General features: G+C 37.8%; 1 protein-coding gene across 2 annotated transcripts in view; it reads left to right on the top strand.

The window, feature by feature from the left end:
* LOC132130904 (serine/threonine-protein phosphatase 2A 55 kDa regulatory subunit B beta isoform) overlaps window positions 1-24,924 on the top strand; it is a 90,774-nt gene that overhangs the window by 10,700 nt on the left and 55,150 nt on the right. The window contains exon 1 of one of the 2 annotated variants that reach the window (XM_059542771.1): window positions 18,826-19,329. The exons of the other annotated variant lie outside the window; for it this stretch is intronic. Within the exon in view, the coding sequence (XP_059398754.1) occupies window positions 19,260-19,329 (70 nt within the window). The 5' untranslated portion in view covers window positions 18,826-19,259. Of the gene's footprint in view, window positions 1-18,825; window positions 19,330-24,924 lie in introns of those variants that run through there. 2 annotated transcript variants of the gene reach the window in all.

Raw genomic sequence — 24,924 nt, 5'->3', positions numbered from 1 at the left:
TCTTGCTTTTGACCATAATTGTTTCTCTTGTCAGGACGTGGCATTTAGTGTGTCTTAGTGTAGATGTGCCATACTGGTTACCCTCATAGCTGCAGTTTCTTGTGATTGATCCATGTCTCCGTGTCTTATGTGAGTGCTTCAGCTCTGTGGAATCGGAGCGTTCACATTTACATTTTACACATTTATGCTTTTATCCAAAAGAGTTTAGATGCATCTAAGGTATTGTTACGTTCTAGCTCCCCAAAGGGAGGGGATCCTGACAACCCACTGCTCGGGCCCACCGATGCCAACAAAGGAGGTATGGAGTTGCGGTGTGAGATGTGAGAAAAGGACACAACCCCAAATACCGTATAAAAACAAAGCTTTTATTTAACCACGGTAATATTGTAAATAAACCACATATTGTAAATAATAAGCAATATTCTGGGAAAAGGAGAGGACTGGATGGACCAAAGCAAAGAAATAAACAAAAAGGACCCCGCCCCTAACCTATACTAAAGCACACATAAATACAATCCCTATCTGGCACACGATCAAGGTGCCCTAACCAAACTTACAGCTGGTGGTCCGCCCAGGTCTAGCTGGTGTTTCTAGACAGAAATATACCTATGGGTGATACATCCCCAACTCCCTATAAACAAAGAAAAGAAACTAGTTAATACAAATTATAAGAATCCACAAACACAAGTGCTCTGTTCTGCTACTACAAGTTGCAAAAAAAAAAAAAAAAAAAAAAAAAAAAAAAAGTTAGACACAAGTTAGATTTACTAACACAGAAATAGTTTAAAACTATTCTCATAATTCAATCAAAGTTGTCAGAAACCAAACACACGTGCTCTGGCCTGCAACTACAAGTTACAAAAAATGTAACACAAGTTAGATTTACTAACACACAGAAATAGTTTAAAACTATTCTCAAACATTTCAATCAAAAATCAAGTCAGAAAACCAAAACACACACAGGGTACAAACCAAACCTAAAACAGGAACAGAGAGACCAAACTGATACAAGACGGAGCTTTTTAAAGAGCCCAGCCAGCTGCAGCCACTGATGAGTGGGCGGAGTTCCAAGTCCCAATCAGCCATTGAACCACCAATCAGCTGCCGGAACAATCACAGAAGTCATCTTACCTGGTAAAAAAAACTAAAACAAATACACAAACCACAAAATACCAGAACAAAATAATTATAAAATGAACCCATGCCACATTTACACATAGCCGGGTATTTAGAGAAACAAATATTTCCCCCCCTCCGTTTTCAAAAATAACATCGTGCACACAACATCGTTTTCAAAAAAGTTGTCGTTTACATCAACCCGCATAAATACGCCGTAGAGCGCCATTATAACTATGCCAAACCTATGGGCGGCAGTGTAGGGAGAAGGATAAAGCCATGCAAGCCAATCAGAATCCTCAAAATCGAGCAACTTCCTGTAGTGATGGCAAAATCGAGGCCTCGTGAAGCAATGAAACAGTTGAACCAAATGTGCCATATTGTTTCGAGGCTTCGAATCAATCCGACACCCGTCTCAACGGTGACACCTATTGGTCACTTGCAGGTGTTGATCTGAAACAACCTTGACGAGCCATTAAAAAAATGTGTTGTTTTTTTATTATTATAATGTTCTAATATGTGAAGCTTGTAACCTATAGGCTCCTCACTGTGCATAATGTTATTTTGGTCATGAAAAATGAATATTAATAAAAGAAATCAAGCCACAATGTCTCACTTTTTTAGAGATTTTTATTCAAAAATATTAATTTATCTGCTGTGGAAGGACTTAGCCTACTTTTTTTACAGATAATTTCTCCAGCCTTTGAAAAAATCCTCTCACAAGGGACACTTGTTGCTGGCATACAAAGATATTTTTTTGCAAGGACATACAAATGAGGAAAGATTACTGCTCTCTCTTTCCAGTAAGTTAGTGGATCATGAGTTCTGGGCAAATACGCATCGTTGATGTATTTTTTCACTTCCACTGTGGCATCAGCTGTAGCATTGTGTATCATCTTGGTTTGATGGATGCGAGTATCAAAAAGTTCCCATAAACTGTCCTGTGTTTCTACTGGTGTTGATGTTGATGGTGATGGTGATGATGATGATGATGGGTGTGATGTTGACATTTCTGGGTCTGAATAAAAATGAAAACAGCAATTAGTAACAAATCCTAAACTGACGGCATATATGAAGGATATATTATATTACATGATTCAGATTACATAACATAACACAGACTGAAACTGCTCACCAGGATTTGTGTTTGAACGCATCAGTGAAGCACACTCCAGTGTGATATGCTTTTCAGCTTCCTGGGCTTTGGCAGCATTTCCAAATGCCACATTTTTGAACCTTGGGTCCAGCAGTGTAGCCAGTGCCAAGGCTCTAAAACTCTCATAACCTCCACATCTGGAGTGCAGACCTTCTTGCAGATGTGAGCCTATGAGCCAAAACAGGAGAAACACATATTTATAAAAATGACAATAATATGACAGTTATGGCCAATCACATGGGTAGTATGGTCATTGTGGCCTACCTAATTGAACAGTTGATTCCTGCGTTGCATTTCCTTTTTTCTGTGCAAGCTTGTGCTGCAACATCCTGTACAGTGGTATAAGCTTTGAAGCAGACACTCTCTTTTCCTCTGACATCTCTGTTGTTGCGAGTTTGAATGGTTGCAGTATTGACAATGATTGTTCAATAATGTCATAATCAATACTTGTCAGGGGAGCAGTATCATTGTTTAAGTTGGAAAGTGCAGCAGCCACTGGTTCACGTTGGTCATACAAGCGCTGTAGCATGTCAAATGTGCTGTTCCATCTCGTGTCAACCTCCTGTATCAGTTTCAGAGTTGGTCTTCCCATCAAGCTCTGCATCTCCACAAGCTTGTCCTTTGCTTTGCAGCTGGATCTGAACAACCCCACTATCTTTCTGGCCTTCTGGCGTATTTCATTGATGACTGGGGTTTGATCTAGTGCCTTTTTCACAATCAAATTTAAAGTATGAGCAAAACATGGGACATGGCGAAGGTGGAGTAGCTGGGCACTTATGATCATGTTAGATGCATTGTCAGTCAACATGCACTGAACTTTGGAGGTTATTCCCCACTCAGCCATTAGCAAGGCTTTAGCCTCCATGAGATGCTGGGCTGTGTGGGTTTGGTAAAAACTCCTTACACCCAGTACAACAGTTGCCATTTTTGCCTCTGGTGTTATGTAATGGCAAGTCACACCAAGATATCCATCCATATTAATGGAGGACCACATGTCAGCTGTAAGGCTAACAAATTCGGCCTTTTGTAGGTCCTCCATTGTCTTCTCCTTGGCTTTGTTGTACTTTTCGCTGACCATTATTTTAAGCACCTTCCGGGATGGGAGGACATAGCTTGGATCAAGCTTGTTCACAAATGCCCTGAATCCCTCATCGTCCACGATGGTGAAGGGCTGCAGAACCTTCACCACCATGTTTATATCACCATGTTAAGAGCCTCATCCAATTCCCTCTGTCTGACTTTTAAAAGAGAAGACAAAACATACTTTCAGACAAATACATTGGAAAAATACAGCTTCAATTAGTGCACATCTATTAAAAGTATAGCCTACTGGTTCATTATTTGGAAACCTTCCAGTGTTTATAATCAGTGCTTTATATAACTTATAAACTTTATAAACAGTGTCCCAAAAGGTTGTAATTATATTTCAATTATAATTATATCCCAAACAATGCATACCTTGCTTAGATGGCCCAGCAGTGTCAGTAGCAGGCCTAGGTACAGGGGGAATGCCATCCTCTGCACCCTGCAAAATGGCAGGATGAGTGCTCCTCAAATGGCGCATCATGGATGATGTATTGTTGCAGTAGGCTAGCTGCCGATCACAATACACACATCTCACTTTATTTGGGGTTTCTAAATGGAAATGCTCCCACACCACAGATGTACGGCATCTCTTCTGGGGAGCTTCCATTTTATCTATCTATTCAAATCTATCTATCTATATATGAATCGATCTATGTATCTAGATATGTATCTATAATCTATGTATCTATATATGTATCTATCTATAATATATGTATTTATATATGTATCTATATATGTATCTATCTATAATATATGTATTTATATATGTATCTGTAATCTATCTATATATGTATCTATCTATTAATCTAGCTGTCTATATATATTTATATCTATGTATCTATTAATGTGTCACTATATGTATACTCTGTCTGTCTCTAGCCTCTCAGTCAATGTGTTGTGTAAATTTAAATGTAAGTCTAAATTGCCTATAACTAATCAAATCGCACTATGTCACTATATCACCAAAATCCGCTATCTCAAAGTCAAACTCTTCTCACAAAAACCCACGAGGTCAAAATGCGTTTATTTCACTTTTATACAGATGTGCGATTGTGTGGTCTGTTCCCGACCGTTCCAATCAAACGCTGATTCGGCGGACCACACCTGATGAAACAATTAGTGAAACACTCCGAGGCTTCGTTTGGTCATAGTCACGTGACATGGGTGTTTCGAATCACGCTTCGGATCAGTGTTTCAACACATCTGCGCTTCGGGATCTCGCAAAGCTTCGGAACGACTGTTTCGCTTCAGCCATCCTTAACTTCCTGTTCCTTTCAAAACAACATAGCAGTTGTGTTTGCAAATGCAAACAGACCAAAAGCGTTTGCACAAACGTAAAATGAGTACCACCTTAACAGCATCCATGATCAAACGGTAACGTTACCCAAACAAACTCTAAACATAGGGCGCTCGCATGACGTTAAGCATTTTCTGGCGCATAATGTGACGTTTGAGAACCTAAAACCCCGTTTCTCCTAGTTGACACGGCAACACATAACCGGTGTTTTCAAAAATCTCCTCTTTGGCCGGAGTTTTTAGAAATAATCGTTTTCAGGGATAAAAACGGCGTTTTCGTGTAAATGACAGGCCAAAACGCAGGGAAATATCTGCGTTTTCCCATCGTGTAAACGGGGCCCCAGAACTCTGGGGACGTAACAGGTATACATTTTATGAGTTCACGGCACGCATAACCTCTGTGGGAAAAAACCTAGTTATTCATAATCAAGGCATGTTTTCTGTGCTATTTCAATTGTTTTTGAAAGGATTCATATTTAATTTGAATCATATTTAACCAAGTTCATTTTTTTCCCTTATTACTGTACACACAGCACCCCATATTGACAGAAAAACACAGAATTGTTGACATTTTTGCAGATTTATTATAAAAGAAAAACTGAAATATCACATGGTCCATGGTGCTGTGACACTCATATATTTAACTCATGTGCTGTCCATTTCTTCTGATCATCCTTGAGATGGTTCTACACCTTCATTTGAGTCCAGCTGTGTTTGATTATACTGATTGGACTTGATTAGGAAAGCTACACACCTGTCTATATAAGACCTTACAGCTCACAGTGCATGTCAGAGCAAATGAGAATCATGAGGTCAAAGGAACTGCCTGAAGAGCTCAGAGACAGAATTGTGGCAAGGCACAGATCTGGCCAAGGTTACAAAAAAAACTTCTGCTGCACTTAAGGTTCCTAAGAGCACAGTGGCCTCCATAATCCTTAAATGGAAGACATTTGGGATGACCAGAACCCTTCCTAGAGCTGGCCGTCCAGCCAAACTGAGCTATCGGGGGAGAAGAGCCTTGGAGAGAGAGGTAAAGAAGAACCCAAAGATCACTGTGGCTGAGCTCCAGAGATGCAGTCGGGAGGTGGGAGAAAGTTGTAGAAAGTCAACCATCACTGCAGCCCTCCACCAGTCGAGGCTTTATGGCAGAGTGGCCCAACGGAAGCCTCTCCTCAGTGCAAGACACATGAAAGCCCCCATGGAGTTTGCTAAAAAAAAACTGAAGGATTCTCTGGTCTGATGAGACCAAGATAGAACTTTTTGGCCTTAATTCTAAGCGGTATGTGTGGAGAAAACCAGGCACTGCTCATCACCTGTCCAGTACAGTCCCAACAGTGAAGCATGGTGGTGGCAGCATCATGCTGTGGGGGTGTTTTTCAGCTGCAGGGACAGGATGACTGGTTGCAATCAAGGGAAAGATGAATGCAGCCAAGTACAGGGATATCCTGGATAAAAACCTTTTCCAGAGTGCTCAGGACCTCAGACTGGGCCGAAGGTTCACCTTCCAACAAGACAATGACCCTAAGCACACAGCTAAAATAACGAAGGAGTGGCTTCACAACAACTCTGTGACTGTTCTTGAATGGCCCAGCCAGAGCCCTGACTTAAACCCAATGAGCATCTCTGGAGAGACCTGAAAATGGCTGTCCACCAACGTTTACCATCCAACCTGACAGAACTGGAGAGGATCTGCAAGGAGGAATGGCAGAGTATCCCCAAATCCAGGTGTGAAAAACTTGTTGCATCTTTCCCAAAAAGACTCATGGCTGTATTAGATCAAGAGGGTGCTTGTACTAAATACTGAACAAAGGGTCTGAATACTTAAGACCATGTGATATTTCAGTTTTTCATTTTTAATAAATGTGCAAAAATCAAATGCAAAACAATTCTGTGTTTTTCTGTCAATATGGGGTGCTGTGTGTACATTAATGAGGGAAAAAATGAACTTGATTTTAGCAAATGGCTGCAATATAAAAAAGAGTGAAAAATTTAAGGGGGTCTGAATACTATCCGTACCCACTGAATATAAATAAAAAAAAGTTTGTAGTGTGTGATTTCTTTTAAAATGAAAATTTGAAAGGTCTCTTATGCTCACCAAGGCTGCATTTATTTGGTCAAAACTATGGTAAAAACAGCAGTATTGTGAAATATTACAATTTGCATCTTGTATTTTTACAACTGTAATATATTGTCAAATATTATTTATTCCTGTGATGCAAAGCTGAATTTTCAGCATCATTACTCCAGTCTTCAGTACAGTACATATATATATATAATTGAATATACCACACTTTGAATCGATTCACTGACTGAACTGATTCATGGAAATTAAATAAACTTACCAACTCCAACTTACAAACAATCCATCCATTCAAGTCTTGTATTTCTGAACAACAGAATATATTTGAAATCTGATGCTACAGATACATCTTTTTTGTGTGCTTCTAATTTGTGTGTATATCAACAACGGTTGTTATATTCTGAAATCAAGCGAGGTCCATCAGTAACTGAACCTCGCAGCAGTAGGCCGCCTCACTGGCTCATTTCAAATGCTCATTTACAGCTCAGCTCTGCCATGAAATCATTGTCTGGAAATGAACCACTTATGGCAATTGAACAAATCTTTGCTAGATAGATGGATATCTGTAAATATCACAAGCATTAGTAAGCCCACAATATAATCAGCAAATCATAATCATAAACAAATGTACTGTTTACAGTTGGCCAGAGGAGGGCGCTAGTTGAAAAGTGTTGTAATTGTTGAGCAGGCTGCCAGCTTGATGGACAGCAATGTGTGGAGCCAGATGGTCTTGTTTCCGCTTCACTTCCCCTGTCCTGTACTCCTGTCATTTTAGGCCTGAATAAACATTTGGACTGCCAGATCTGTGACACTCTAGAAGATGTGAATGAGACGGTGCGCGTATGCATGTGTGCTCATGTGCATTGTGTGTATGTGGCATCCTTTCCTCTGTATCTCAAAGCACATATGGTCATTGTTATTCCTACTAAATGACAAAACCAGAACAGAGCCCGGTGAAGCAGTGCTATCATCTCAGCCAAAAACGCTGCTATCAGCTAAAATATTCCATCATCCAGAGACACATTCATGGTGTATAGTCATAACCCAGAGGAGGACTGACCTCAAACATCTAAGCCTGACGACTGTAAAGGTCACCTTTTTTATTTTTTTATTATAGCAATAATTCACCCAAAACATTTTTCTTTCTTGGTGGAACGGAAAGGGAGTTGTTTAGGGAAATGTCTAAATGACTTTCCCATACAATACAAGTAGATGTAAACAGGTTGAATGGGATTTTATGTTGTCCAATCAAGAAATAAAGTCATATGGATTCGGAACAACATGAGGGTGAGTAAATGTTGACAATGTTTACATTTTTATTGCAAACTTTTTTTTTTTTTCTGCTCGTTCAGTGCATTATGATGCTTGCATTGTGTTTTCAATGAATTATGCTGGCTCATGTGAGCTATATATAATTTAGCATTTCTGTATGCAATACTAACAAATGTGGTGTATATTATTAGTCTTAACCCTGTTAACCCTATAAATGACCATCAAATCTTGAAATCAAATTGTTAAAAATTTTAATATCATTTTACTGCTTGGAGTGGTTACTGATTTGTAAATTTACATTTATTTATTGTTTTGTTTACACATGCTCTATCATAATTACATTGAATAATTCGGTTTATATGTATGTGTGTGCGTGTGTGTGTATCTATCTATCTGTATGTATGTATGCATGTATGTATATAAACACTACGATTAAAAAGTTTGTGGTCAGTAAGATTGTATTATATATTCGATTATATCAAATGCAGCATTTATTCAATCAAAATATAAAAATACTGCAAAAACAGCAATGTTGTGAAATATTATTACAATTTAAAAGAACTGTTTTGTTTGACAAATTTTGACAAAGTTTCAAAATGTAAGATGTCATTTATTTGTGTGACGCAGATCTGAATTTTCAGCATCATTCTTTGTCTTCAGAGTCACATGATCCTTCAGAAATCATTCTAATATGCTGGTTTGGTTCAACAAAACATTCTTATTGTTATCAATGTTGAAAGCAGTTATGCTGCTTAATATTTGATGAAAAGAAAGTTAAAATGAACAGCATTTAGAATTAGTTTTTTTTCTTCTGACAATAGAGTAGCTGTAAATGTCTTAATGTGTCCTTGCTGAATAAAAGTATTAATATTAATCTCAGTAAGTTACCATAAAAGGCTGATTTGGATTGAACGTTTCTGACTATTATTTCGTTTGTCAGGCTTTACAGGGTTAAGGACATTTTTATTTTTTATTTTACTTTTCTTTGTACATTTATTTATATCTAAATATTTTTTTTACATATCTTTGTATATTTATTTATGTATTTGTTTATTTTGAATTTTGTCAAGTTAGGCATTCCATATGTATCTTCATTGTCATGGTTACACTGGCACAGACACAGTAGGACCAGCAGGGGTGCAGAGTTCCCGCTACGAGCCGTCTGTCTGGTTCACATAACAGCCTTCTTGCACAAAGCGTGACTGATGTTATGGACAACAGGTCAGCATTTAGGAGCAATGGCTCAGTGGAGAGGAGGCCATATGGCTTTGCTGGTTGGCAGAAAGGCCGTCTGATTCAATTTCATTCAAAAACCTGTTCCTGTAGCTCAACTGGTAGAGAACGGAACTAGACATGTGTCAAAGGTTCAGTCAATTTACTGATAGAGTACTCCATGGTGTTCTAGTCTCTTTTTTTTTCCATCGCATTGAAAAGAATATTGACCACCTGATGAGATTTGCTCTTTAAGTTCCCGAAGTCAGTGCAGATGCTTGGTGGCACTAATGAACAAAGTATTTTGCTAGATGACAGTAGATGAAGAATCTGGATCCAGCTCTCTGTACAGCTCTCTGTACTCTTTTATTTGGTGTTAGTTGATGAACACCATAGCAAATAGAATTGTAATGGCTGTTTGATTTGACTTTTGATTTCCTTTCTTTTTAGAGTAAAGGCCTGTTAACAACAAGAATTATAGCTATAAATGTAACTACAACGATAACTACATTACTGACATCAATGCATGATAACGTTGTTTTGTTTATTATAAGAATACTGCCGTTTTGCTGCTGTTTTAAACCTTAAAGCCCTTTAAAGTGGATTTGGACTGGCTGTCAATGTTTTTATCATTTATCAACTGGAAAATAAATGTCCGGAAAAGTGTTACCAACAATATTGGGTCTCATTTTAATTTTGGGGACCATTTCTCACTATTAACTAACTATTAAAGGAGCTATCTGGAGGTTTTTACTTAAAAAAAAATATTTAAGATCGAGTTTTCATTTGTACATGTATGAGCCAACCATGATGTAAAAAAAAAGAATGACACCTCGACTGTCCACCACGGTTGCCTCTATCAGCCTGTAGGCTCAATTGTGTGAGGAGGAGTCGGGCCCGAATTGGCGCGAAGATTCGTAAAAATGTGACGTCATGCGCGTTCTCGTCTACTTGGGCTTACAACCGTACGGCACGCCAGCCATTATAGTAAGCAGCGACTATAGTGTTTTCAAATTGACTCTGCGGATGGAAAGAAGCGACTAGCCTCCAGCACAAATCAGACACCCACGGACACTCCTCATAAGTAAAAAAAAAAAAAAGAGCGTGCGCACTGAGAACGAGCATGAGACTGGCTGCAGTTCCTCTAACGGCCACTGGTGTCAGTAACGGTTAGAAATTTCAGAACCTACGCAATGCTCCTTTAACTATGACTTTTAATAAATAAACTCCTAATTTGCTGCTTATTAACTGTAACGTAGTTGTTAAATTAAATTTTAAAATTTAAAATCATGCACAGTAAGGTATTAGTATAGCATGTGCTTTTATAAGTACTAATAAAATAGCCAATATTCTGATAATATGCATGCTAATAAGCAACGGTAATAGCAACAGTGAGAATTGGTCTATAAACTAATGTATTACCCAATATTGTTCCAATATTGTGGTGTGGGAAATTTCCAATTTCCAATTTCACATAGATTATTGTTATCAACCTTTTTGTGCTCAGGCCTTAATTAGGCATTGCTGCTGTTCTGTAAGCACCAGAACTGTCAGAGAATTTTTATGCACTGGTTTAAATAGACAAATCGCATACAAAAATCTGACTGAATTTTTGTGCTGAACATTTGTGTTGGAGTGAAGCATAGACTGTAAAAAAGAAGGATGACGCATCTCCACTTCCTTTCACCAGTGAAGCCAAAACATTCTCACTATGGCCACTGTTATCTTGCAAAAATGACATAATTTGGAGGCAGACTCTGTGCAGTAGGGATCGTCAGGTGGAGTTGCGGTATCAAAGTCCCTCTCAAACTCCTGCAGACCCAATCGCAAGATTACAATAATGACACTACACCCCATTTTTTTATCATCAAAAAACTATTTCAAAGCAAACGTATTAGAAAAAAGCGAACACTTAAACATACATCAGCATGCTAAGAACAAGACCTAAAATGACAGAAAAATGCCTTTGGAAAAAATTATTTGAAATGTAATTTGATTATTTAGTTTGTCTCAGGTCCCATTGCATTACATGAAGAGGGTAGGGTTTGTCAAGTCAAGTCACCTTTATTTATATAGCGCTTTAAACAAAATACATTGCGTCAAAGCAACTGAACAACATTCATTAGGAAATCAGTGTGTCAATAATGCAAAATGATAGTTAAAGGCAGTTCATCATTGAATTCAGTGATGTCATCTCTGTTCAGTTAAATAGTGTCTGTGCATTTATTTGCAATCAAGTCAATGATATCGCTGTAGATGAAGTGACCCCAACTAAGCAAGCCAGAGGCGACAGCGGCAAGGAACCAAAACTCCATCGGTGACAGAATGGAGAAAAAAACCTTGGGAGAAACCAGGCTCAGTTAGGGGGCCAGTTCTCCACATGTTTGTGACATATACTCTCCATCCAGTCACCTAGCGGCGATGGAGATACTTTGGTTTCACTTTTCAGGACTCGTGCTGCATGTCTAGAGTGAACAGAGTTGTGACCCCACATTGCGCTATCCATGGTTCTGAATTAGCAACCTTCTAGCAAACCAGAACATGCTATCTGTTCTTTGTGTACAAACATGGAAACACGTCTGCTCATTAATAAGACTTCTGTCTTATTTATGCTGATTTTGTTTTTTTATATTGGAAGAAGCAGGTAAATGTTATTGATAGGTAGTTGCTTGAAAACTCAAGTGTGACAATTGATTTGTAACAGTCTACATGAGTCTGAATAACAAAAAATCTGCCCAATCAATGTGTGTGTCAGTGACGTCTGTGGTGGAACAGAACATATCGACAGCGGGTGCATCTGGAACATATGGTTGAGGGGTTATCTATGTAGGCTGGATAGGGGCAGGTCATCCTTTGTGTTTGTCCTTCATTCTCAAAATGTACCAATGTGACCTTAATGAAACTTTTTTTTCTGATGCTGCTGACTCAACTGCAGTCGATTTCGCTGTGCACAATAACAGTTTCTATGATGCTTACTATTTGCATTAATGAAGAAATTTGATGAGGGAACTGCAGTTTTAAAAGAAATATCAAATTAAGAGCAGGGGCAAAATTAAAAAAAAAGATAGTTTAAAGAATGTGGGTAACTGAACAATTGACGGTAGTCATTGACTTCCATAGTATTTTTTTCTATAGTATGTTAGTCAATGGCTACATATCATATATATATATATGTGCGTGTGTGTATGTTTTATGATTGTAGTTTTAGTTAACTGTAATAACCCTGTCTTGGTCTTTTACTGACACCTAATGGCGTGGAAGTATGTTGTGTCTATAGTATTTATACTGTATTGTGGTTTTTGTGATGATGTGGAGTTTGTGTTGTTGATGTATTTTTGCTTATGCTTAGAATACATCTTAAATGGGGGGAACATGCACCCAAAACTGAGAATTCTGTCATCATTTACTCCTCTAAAACATCATTTACTCCTCTAAAAAACATTGGACCTCATTGACTTCCAATGCATGAAAATTAAAAAAAACTAAACACTTAAACATTTCTTTAAAATTTTGGAATGACAAGGATGTAATGACAAAAGTTTTACTTTTGGGTGAATATATGATTACATTATTTAGCACTGGGTGAAAATGCTATATAATGTAAGCATATAATGGTTGCTGTTAGTATTGCTAGTAACAAAGTGAATTACATGATACGATTGGTCTTTTCTGTGAGACTTAATGTGAGTCAACATTTTAATATTTCTTTGAGTATAACTTTGTTTAATTGGCATAAAATGAGAGCATCTTTAAAAGCCACGTTCATCTTTTTTTAGGTGTATTAAGGCTTTGCACTTTTATTCATATACACCTAATCTTTTGTAAATATATTTCTAATCCCTTTCTTGCTTTGAACTTCTTGCCCGCGGTTCAGACTCTATTTTAGTGTCCCACTGATTTAGCAGTATTCATTATCCCCATGTCCTGTCTCTACATCCAAGGCGATCTGTATTTTTAAAGCTGTGACTTTCTGGATAGCTTCTGACACAATTCAGTTTATTATAAGATGCAAATATGCCATCTTATTTATCAGTGTACTTCCACATTGTCCACTGTCTTACATAAAAAAGAAGCTATGAGTATTTATTACTGTTCACTGCATAAAGCATCATATAATTATCGTATGGTGACCCAGATATCTAGATAAAAATTGTACCACCAGGCCCCAGCTGATTCCCACCCCTACTTAACAATGTCAAATTTTGTTTGCCAGTCATTTCTCATTTTCTACCTTACACACGCACTCACATTATGATGGCGCAGGAGGCAGGTGGGGGGAGTTTGGAGGAGGGTCAGATCAATAGTGTTCCTGCTTTAATTAACACTCCTCCATTCAGGACACACACTAAACCAGCAGCAGTCTGCCAGCTTTATCATGAATCTGTGTCTGCAGTGGTGGGGGGAGAATGTCTGGCATCAGTACCTCACTTATCAGTTCAGTACATAAAATGTATGTGTCTGTCTGTTTAATCTTTTTTCTTCAAAATTGCATAAATGCTGAAATTTCATTTACAGGGATATTATTCACCCCAAAATGTACATTCTGTCATGTTATTCCCATTTTTAAGTCTTTAAGTATTTATTTTTATTGGGGGAAAAAAATTTGGTAGTAACGTTTGAGCAATTTAAAAAAATTCTGCATGTGTGGGAATGAGTGGCATCATCTACTACAAACTCATGCATGTGCAATGCTTGTGTTGTTTTCAGCATCTGATGTCTTGCTGTATGAGGAGTTGCTCCACATCTCCAGATCTGCTATGAGAGATCACTTTCATGATAATTTCACAGTTTTGAGAAAACAATAACTTCTTTAAATGCTTTGGTCTTTTTTCCATAACATGTTCTTTCAAACTAGTAGAAAGAAAACATCTAAAACACAATCATAACACATATTTTTAAATGCCATTTTCTCAAAATATATATATGTATTTTTTTCTGTGCACTGAGTGAGCCAGAAATCTCCACTTCAGTCGTACTTATTCAAACAGTTTTATTATAGGTCTATTTATTACAGAGGGCTTTATATTATAGCCTGATTTATAGGATGATAAAAACAGATCCCCTGCAAACCTTAAACTCTAATATGTTAGCAAAATTAAACAACAATTTTGAACCTGGCTTTATCCATTGTTCAGATTTTTGTTCTGGGAATGTATGCAAAGAATTTAATTAGATAATGCCTTGTTTGCATATCAAGTTAACGTCTTAGAAAATCTTTGAAGATAAATTTGCTTGTAAACTTATGTTTATATTCATTTTTGAAGACTAGCAAACAAAACAAATGGAATGCATTTCCGTCCACATTTATGGAATTAAGTGAATATTATTATAAATATTTGATGTCAAATGAAATTGTCAAACTCAGGTGCACTCAAAACACTCATGAAGATGATGCAGGTAAAATCATTTTTGATATTCCACACAGAAGGTAAATCCACAAGAGGAAAGCTTAGCACACGTGAAAACATGAACGAGTTCTGACAAAGACTTAACTGAACAGACAGGAACTTAAATACACAGGCAAATTAAGATAATGAATTGGACACAGGTGAACAGAATTAATTAATCAGACACGAGGGAAAACTAGGTGAAAACAGGTAAACGGGAAAAGAAAACAAACTAAAAGTCCATGATCGTGACAGTACTTCCCCCAGGCACGACTTCACAGCATAACAAAAACAACAAAGGAGGGATGGAGGGGACTTAGGAGGTGGACAAAGGGGTGGAGTTATGGTGGTAACGGAATTGCTGACGAGTCTGCGGGCCATCCTACAGTGGCAGAGCAGGTGAAAGAGGATCCCGGGGTGGAGACAGAGAGCTGACAAGCCAGGGCGATGGTGAGGATCAGGAGGGCCAAGACGAAGCAGATGGCTCAGGTGACCAAGGCGTAGGTGGGGATTCAGAAGGCTGCGGTGGTGCCGGAGCGACAGAGGACCGAGTTGGAGGGAGGAGCCCAACCGAGCCGCTGAGACAGATCGATGAATTGCAGCTGGAGCCATGATGGAGCCGCTTGGTTGACGGGGCGAGGTGGAGTTTGGGACTCAGAGACTGGAGGCGGAGACAAGGGATCTTCCAGCCACAATGCTGATGGAGACTGGCGGACCCGCGGGGTACCAATATCACCAATGGTGGGCTGAGGTTGAGCAGAGGGGCTGACAGGGGACAGCGGAGGTGCTGGTGAGGACTGATGAAGAGGTGGTGGGAGAGTGAGGCTGGGTGGGAGTTTTGAGCAGTCCGGAAGTTCATGGTGGGCACTGGGAGCACCACAGATAGGGCAAAGAGCTCCATGGTAGAGACAGGACAGGCAGACTGTTCAGGGCAGAAAGACAGTTCAGACAGATCAGGGCAGACAAACAGTTCAGGCACAACCTCCATGATCGTGATGGGACAGACATACAGTTCAGAGCAGATTAAAAAGTTCACAAATGGCCTCCATGGCCATTACAGGACAGGCAGAGATTTCAGATGATGACTGAAGACTGGGTTATTCTGAATAAAAAAAGGCTATTAAATCCCCTGAGTCCTTCCTCAGCTCCCCCTCAATGGTGGCACAGTAGGCTTTCCTCCACGCCCTCACTCTCCACTGTACTGTACAATCCTCCGTGGCAGGCATTGTTGCCAGTTAAGGCACCTGGTCAGATGTTCCATGAGGCTCCTAAGCTCTGTCGCTTCATAAGATGATGGCTGGTCGGTTATTGGGGGTATCTTGCTCTCTGTCTGTGGTGGGCTCTGGCTGTTGCTCCGTATAGCGGGGTGGTATTTGGCTGGGCTCTGTGTCCAGACTGGGGCTGGTGAGTTCCTCATCAGCATGGCAGACGGTGAACTAGGATCTGTTTCTCGCCAGTACCAAATCCACAAATACAGCGAAATTTCCTCAAGGAACGTCTCCAGACAACCGTGCTCTGCATGCAGTGTTGAGGCTCGCTATGTAGAACAAGCAGAGCACATTGTCCGGGTAGCTGGTATTGTTGTCAATGTCCAGAAATAGTCTGGTGTGGTCCTTGAGGAAAAGTTTCCCCTACTCCAGCAGGAGGAGGAGGAATTTGGGACGGTCCATAAACAAAAAATAAAAGCCTTTCAAAAACAAGAAAACAAACAGGCGGAAACATGTCACTTAACTCCTGTTTGGTCAAATTTTCTCTCTCACTCAGGTGAACTCAAAACACTCCCGAAGATGATGAAGTTAAAATTATCTTTAATATTTCACACAGAAGGTAAATTCACAAGAGGAATGCTTAGCACTCGTGAAAACAGACGAGATCCAACAAACACTAACTGAACAGACAGGAACTTAAATACACAGGCAAATTAAGAAAATAAACGAGACACGGGTGAACAGAATGGATCAGACACGAGGGAAAACTAGGTTAAACCAAGAAAACAAGAGAAAAGACAACAAACTAAAAGTCCATGATCATGATAGATATAGTTAATAAATACTGTGATTTTGGACCATATCGCCCAACCCTGCCCACTCATTCATGTTCATTATTTGGAAAAAGGAAGTTGAGATATTTGCTTAAAAAACTTTTGTGTTTTACAGAAAAAAAATATCAAAAACAAAATAAAACGGGTTTGGAACTACACAAGTGACAAATATAACAAATAAATAATAACAAATAAATAATAGTATTTTCAGTTTGAGCTAAATTGGGGTGAATTTGTTACTATCATTAGCATGCACTTAGAAAGAGGATCATGCTCTTAGAACATATAGGTCATAACGGAAGTAAGTGTGTGTGTGTGTGTGTGTGTCCGCACACTGGTGTATGTGTCTATCTGCTGTCTGCCACTTCTATCTCACCATATGCTGTAAGGAGGACTGCTGCTGACACTATTGAGCTGACCTCCATAGCACCCATTACCAGAACACCAGTGATATCCGATGGGACTGAGCCTGGTTGATACTGCAGTTCATGCCTTAAAACCAAACAGCCTCTGCCAGACAGGTGTTCAAACTCATCAAACCTTTTTCATAAAAACAGTATTCGTTCAGTTTTACCAGAATATACCCAGGTGCATTAATCAAACAAAAAATGTTTGAAAAAAATGAATGATACTCTCTTGCCTTTGAAAGACTATATACTAATAAAAATGTACAATGTAATACCATGCTTTTCAAAACATATAGTAGAACCATGGTATACATTAAAATAATTGTAAATACTTTTCGAAGTTTCTAAGATATAAATACCAAGTACTAAATATAGCAATAGGTAATTTTACACAATAATTTAAAAATAAATAAATAAATACATATTCCCCAAAATTGGGATGGCATAATATGCCCCAATACCATCAAAGTTTTAAAAATAAAACAATTGTTAAACACAATTCATGAAACACAGTTGTAACATACAGAAGTAGAAGCGTGCAGAAATTTCGAATTAAATTAAAAAAAATATATATATAAATGTAGAACTTTTGAAACGTGACAACTTCCCCCAAATCTAAATGACTGATCTACTGACTAATTCTCAGTATCACCACATAACAAAATTATATCTACAACTACTGTAAGTGCATTTGGCTTTATCAATATACATAAAGAACACTCATATGATAAAATATAAACTATATAGCAATTTTCAACTGCTTGATTATTGCAAAATGTAAACTATATTATTGTCCAGCAATATATTTAAAGTTTAATATATAGTACATCCTTCTTTACCTTCATGCATCCCGTACACTCACATAAAAGTGACAGATACTATATTTCAAATCTCAACTGTTTGATTGTTTATGTTGTTACAAAATGTGAATTTATTGCCCAAATAATTGTTTCAAGTTATAGAGTACATCCATCCAATTTTACCTACATACAGTATATTCAGTACAGACTACTTTATATCAAATCTTGTCTGTGTGAACCTTGATATCATGTTATAATTTATAAAATGTAAAATACATTACAGCACAGCTCTGTATGTTAATTTGGATATATGAGCAGATCCAACTTTACCCAGATTCATACAGTATACAGAGATTTATACTATACAGCAAATCTTGTTTATATTGTAGTACATTCAAATTTACCTATATATATATATATATATATATATATATACTTTATAGCAACTGTTATTATTTATATATTCAGAAAATGTAAACTATAGTATTGCATTATTATGTTGGATACCTGAATATGAGTATATTCAACTTTACCTACATACACAAAAAAGATATTTAAAAAATATGATATATAAGATATATACAATATCTATAAAGCAATATATACTATATAGCAAATCTCAACGTTTGCATATATTGCTGCAAAATGGAAACTGTATTATTGGCCATGCAGCTTTAATCTGCTCAATGCCACTAAAATACATTAATATATTAAGATATAATAAACATTAACATGATTTTCTGTAAAGTCCCACTGAAACAACGTGCGTAATTGTCTATAATAATATATTGGAATTTTGTTTGCCGGAAAGAAATCGCAAAATAATAATAATAATCACAAGAAGGGGTTTGAAAAATGTCACACATAACATCATCGTGTGCGCGCACACAGACTGGAGTGATGCTGACGCAGGTGGACAGAGGGCCGGAGTCACTGTTGTAGCGCCAGTCTCAGTTCAACCGATGCTGCGCGTCCACGGCAGCCGCACGTCAGCACTTCAGCGCGCTCATACTGAGCGACACAGAGGAAACCGAGCTCTCCAAGCCGGTAGTCTGAGGCAGCACCACCGGTCACATCTGAAACATGACAGCTGATTTCAAAACATGGATTTAGACGCGGATTGTTGTCATTTTGGATGACGCTCGTGCAACTTTACATTAAATCTCGGTTTGCTGCAGACAGCCCCGCCTTGTGACACCTTGCGAGTCGACACCGGCTTTCTCCATCATCATCCCACTCTTGTTCATTTATTGACGGATTTCAGTGCGTCCGCTCGCTGTGTTATATGATGGTGCGTCCGTGTCTTGCGCTCCGGGCTCTGGGCTGAACGCATGCACGAGCGCGGAACATGGATAGATAGCGCGTTTCTCTCTCTGCATTTCTCAGTGTAATCAGCGCCTTTCTCAATGGATGAGGAAATAGACACCCGCAAGATCAACAACAGCTTTCTCCGAGACCACAACTATGCAACTGAAGGTACATCTTTCTCTCAGGTGCACCTAGAGTCAGACATCCTGAAGGAATTATTTGGAAACAGTCCTCTAAAGGGCTGGGCTTTAATAAGTCAGCCTATAGATAAACTGATTTCATTTTATTCTGGTTATTTGTTTATTTTTGGGAAAACTGAATAAATTGGAATTGCAGTTTATCAGATGCTTGTATCAGATCCTTTCCAAATGAGCACTCCTGTATGCTTCATTTAGGATTCATAAAAAAATACTAGTTTACAGAAGAAATACAGCTCTGTTGGGATTTTTATTTTAATGTGGAATTTTATTTTAAGAATCCAACATATTCCTACAGAAAAACTTAATCTTCTGGAAAACAAAGGGCTTTTAGGATTTAAAAAAAAAAAAAAAACCTAATAAAATCCTTTAGGATTTAAAGTTTATGAAGTAGGATTTTATTTGATCCCATTAGGATCGGTGCCAAATTATGATGGATATCCCTATAGCAATCCCATGCATGTTCTGTAGAATTATTTTTTTTAATATTATTATTTTTTTTTTGGGATAAGACAGATTATTATTTGTCATTAGTGTGTCAGTCATACTGGCATCGTCCATGTGTAACACAGATATAGTGATGAGAAATACGGATTGTAGACTTTAATTTGAGCTAAAAATAGCTGAGCAGTCTAACACTTTAAGAAGATTTTCTGTTGTTGGTTTAGTCCGCCAAGCTACATCAGTATAAGAGCTGACAGTTTAGATAATGTATAATTGTATAACGTAAGATGCATTAAGATTTATCTCTAACAAAACGAGGTGGGAATCAACCAACTAACTTGGAAGCAATCTTAAGGGGAATTTCAAATGAATATTACAACATTTTAGAAAAACTAGATAATTGTGATTTTTATGAGTTACAGTTCATACAGTAAGGTCATCAGTATCCCTTCAGAATCCTTTAGGATCTGGTCAAATCCTAAAGGATCCTATAAACATTTCGGTAGCACTTTATTTTACAGTCCTGTTTCTCATGTACATACTAGGTACTTATTATAGTAATTACAATAACTATGTAATAACTAGGTACTAACCCTGAACCTACCCCTAAGCCTAACCCTACCCCATGTAGTTACCTTGTATTATCAGAACTTTCTTAGATAAATACACTGTAAGTACACTATAAGTACATGTTAGTACACGTACTGTAAAATAAAGTGCAACCAACATTTCTTTTGGAGGACTGCACATTGACAAATAATTTGTTGTTATTTCTCTAGAATCATGCTTACAGTGGAAAACTACTGTATAAATCAGGCTTTTTGACAGTTATAAACATGTCTTCTATTGTGAACTGTTAGAGTTCTTTCGCTTGTCTTCAGAGGCAATGTAGCCGGTGAAAACTCTAGATTATATTGTATGTATAAAGGCGTTCTTCTTCCCTGACAATAGACAGCTGAGGAGTTTCACTGAGACCCTCCTCTCATGCACAGACGAGAAGCCTTCAACAGGACTGGTGCGATGCATCAGTGAATGGGGGGCTGGTTGGAGACAGAGACGGAGAGAGAAAGGGAGGGAGGGAGTGAGGGATAGTGAGAGAAGGGAATATATCAGAGATTAAAGCCGGAGAACACTCACATTTCTGATCTTACTGTGTGTAATTTAATGGCCTTTTAAATTAGTTTACAGCTGAGACTGGCATGTTATGGGAGATGATTTTTGTGTTTTGGGGAATCAAGCTTTTTTTAAGACTTTTATTTAATATCCTGACTTATGTCACTGAATTGGTAATTACAATACATGCATATACTTTTGGGGTATTCTGCTACCTGGTTTGACAACTTTCTTAAAATGTGAGTACATTGAAAGCATTGATTGTATTTGTGTGTACTTCTGAGATGAGCTCCTGTCATCTGGAGAACAGAACCTACTTCATGCCACTTCTCAACTTCCCTTGTTAATTCTCTGTGAACTGTGCAAGCCCTCTCCTCTCATCCATCACTTACGGCCCCTGTAAAATATTCTGTTGGTGTGTCTGATGGCCAAACTTACCATTATATATATATATATTATCATCAATTCAGTCTTGTAAAAGAGCTCAAAATCTTTAACCCTATGTGTAAAACTTCAGCAAATAAAAGAATACAGTACTACACCCAGAATGAAAACATTTTTAACTTTAAAAATGAAGCAAAAGTATTCATTAAAATCATATATTCTAAGTTTTCTGAAGTTATGCAATTGCTTTGTGCAAGTTAAAGAAATTTACATTAATCTTTCAATAATCTTTCCCTGCAGGGAGTTGTTAACCACTATAACTAGATCATTGAGTCAAGTGAGTTGAAGTGAATTGACTTTAATTTGCAAACCAATCATTCAGACTTTTTTGGTGAACTCGATCAACCAATTCATTGAAGGAATGTGATTCATTGACAAATTAGACATTTCTGCTTTTATCATGAAATACATATTTTAATATAAAATGAATAATCATGATTACAATATCGAGGGTAATAATTAACAATTATGACTATGATTTTAGTAATCATGCAGAACTATAAGAACAAAAGGTTGTTGTTTTTTTCACACAAAGTTGTGGATTCAGAAGTCTGGAAATTGTTCTGGAAATCTTTAATAAAAGACAAAGCAAAAGTGACCACATAATAAAAGCAGTAATTCACATGTGTGTGGTGTGATATTACAGTCAGATTCAATATATTCGGCACAGCATCGTCTTTTATTTTTAATCTCTCTGAAAATCCTACATCGAATGTACCTTGTTTGTACATGAATCCCTGGTGAAAGAAATGAAGTGAACAAAGGACCAAGTTCTTACGCGGTCTGGATCTTTATTAAAAATAAAGTTTATCCACTCTTTCCTAATGTTGGGATCGTAAGGAAGGCAATGCAAAGACTGTGTTTTTCCACAACTTGTCACTGAACAGCATCTTGTTGTCTCGGAGCATCTTTATCGGTTGGTTTCTGTGTAGATCTGCATTTACCTCTCTCATTATTTACACTCCATGCATGAATCGGTGGACGGAGCTAAACAGGCAGTGATGTAGAAGTAGGTGTTGATCTTCTGCGGAGGAGGGGTTTAGCCACACCATTACGTCATAAAGTGGCACATTTCACAACCTGACGTTTTTGTAGACTGTCTTCAGCATAAGCTGTTTTAGACTAAAAAGAAAGTTTTGAGTTCTGAAACTTATAGGATGTTTTTTATAGTACAGTATGTCAACATATTATGTGAATTTTGAATTTTCAGTTCATGACCCTTTTAAAACTTTCTAAACCATAATCTCTTGCTTCCTCGAATGGTCATTCATGCATTTAGGAAACAGGCGCAAGGACTTTATTTTGCTTTTAAGGAAATGTAAGTCTAGTTGTTAATTGTCTTGAGCATTGTTAGCACTTCAGCAAGCTGAGATTGTGAAGCAGTTTCACCTATAAGTATAACAGCATTTAAAACTGACATAAGATGGTAGGGAAAACTTTCAGAAGGCTGTTTCCACATGTTTGACTATAGAGCAACATCATCTGCAGAAAACCGACAAACAGTCATTACCAGACACAGCTGTACTTAGAGCTTGAGCGGTTAAACACCATCGTACTGATGCCTCTGTGGTTTTGACATTCAAATAAATGAATGATGACCTATGCATTTTCAAAGCAGTTTTAATGCAACCATGTTTATCTCTGCTACGTTCCGGTCCACAAGGTCCTGTCAGCATCTTTGTCAAAGGAAGACAACAACAGACCATATATACACCACAAAGCCTTCACAATAAAAGCAAAGGTGAAACTTATACATGGGCTGATAGGTTGACAAACAGGTCATTCAAGACCTTTTGAACTCAGCTGCATAGAGAGATCAAGGGTAATGTTATCTATGGTAAATCATAGCCATGCAGTCAAAACCTAGTGAATGTTTAGTCTGCAGTAAAATAATCATACACCCAACAAAGACATTGCCTCAGGTGAGACATTTTGTTAAGAAGTTGACTAAAGTCTAAAGAAGCTGTCTGTGTAGTACCATGAGGTGATCAGCAGTGAATTCAGGTCTGAGTGTAACTCCAGGAAGATCAGCGGTGATCTGCAGATTTAGGCCTGGTCAGGTGGACTCAAGGGTTGATTGGGAAAGCAGGGTCACTTGCTGAGTGAGCCTTCTCTAATCTGATCGTAGAGTCTTATCTGACTCATCTCTTTCCCTCCAAATGTTTCCTGTGAATTTTCTTGTTAGATTGTTAATTTAAACATTTACTACGATCAATGATCGATATATAATTAATGTTTAATATTAATATTGTTATGAATTTAATTTTTTATTTATTTAAATAAAGCATTATTTTAGTTTTCACTAGATAATTTTAGTGGTCATTAGGGTTACAAAAATGTGAAACATTTCTAGTAAACTTTAGAAATGTTCCAGAACTTTCCAGGATTTTTTGAAATTTGCTATATAAGAATAAGAAAAATAAGATTTTCCACCCCTTTGTAACTCTAGTGGTCAATAAGTTTTTCTGTAAAAAAAATAAAAAACAAACAATAATACTGAAAATATAATAGTACTATTACTAATAGCAATGTAAAACGCACTAAGATCTGATGAGCTGTTGGGTTAATGAATATTAATCACATTGTCTGCGTTTAATAGAATTGATTTGCAGAAATCAAAACGGTGAAGGTAATAGGCGAGCACCAGCCAACCAGATTACAGTTTGCACATTAGTTCTGCCTTCTACCAAATAATATAATTTACATGTATCACATCAATTCTACATGGTAAGTAGACTTTCTGGCTCTCCCTCTCTTTGCATGTGTGAGAGAAACATTGTGCATTCTCAGCTAAGTGAGGGGAAGTCGGGCACCTTCACACTAGAGTTTACGGTGCGACAAATACGCTGCACATCCATTGAGTTAAAATAAAATAGTGCACTTAAAACACAGAGAGTGAAGTTTTCAAGTGCACAGTGTTCAGAAGGAGTAAAGGCAAGTGTAACTTCTTTGTTAAACTTATAGTTAGCCTTTATCTCAGTGGCGACTGAAATCTAAAAATTAATTAGCCAATAGCTTATAGTTTGCCTCCAACTTTGAACAAACTTACTTGCCAGTAACTGTCTAGAACTTGATTAGCTTGTTCAGGTGTGTTTGATTAGGGTTGGAGCTAACCTCTGCAGGAAAGTGAACCTTGACAACAGAGGGTCTTTATAAACCCTGTTTTGTGTGGAACTACTTCTTTCCACCATGGATTCAAATCTCAGTTTAACAGCTGAGGCCAAGCCTCTTTTACTAATTTGAAAACTTTAGAACTAGTAACAACGGAACGGAATGCTATGACAATCGCTGTGAGAAATAGTGAAAGAAGAGTGATGCAAACGATGATTGCAGTGGAGGTTGGAGTTCTGTTATCACTAGAATATGCACGGCTGGAAAAGGCTTAGAACCGAGGACCAGAAAGAACTGTATATATATTACATGTATGCCGGTGCTGGAGAGGAGAAGGGATAAAGAAAATTCCCTGACTTTACTGACAGCTGCTTGGTTCTCCTAAGCACAGTCAGGGAATTTTCTTTAGCCCCTCTCCTCCCCAGCACCACCTGTCTATAATTGTCTATAATCA

The sequence above is a fragment of the Carassius carassius genome, chromosome 47, assembly GCF_963082965.1.
Source record: "Carassius carassius chromosome 47, fCarCar2.1, whole genome shotgun sequence".
Lineage (NCBI taxonomy): Eukaryota > Metazoa > Chordata > Actinopteri > Cypriniformes > Cyprinidae > Carassius > Carassius carassius.
Note: the sequence above shows the minus strand (reverse complement) of the source record. Positions and strands in the feature narration are given on the sequence as shown.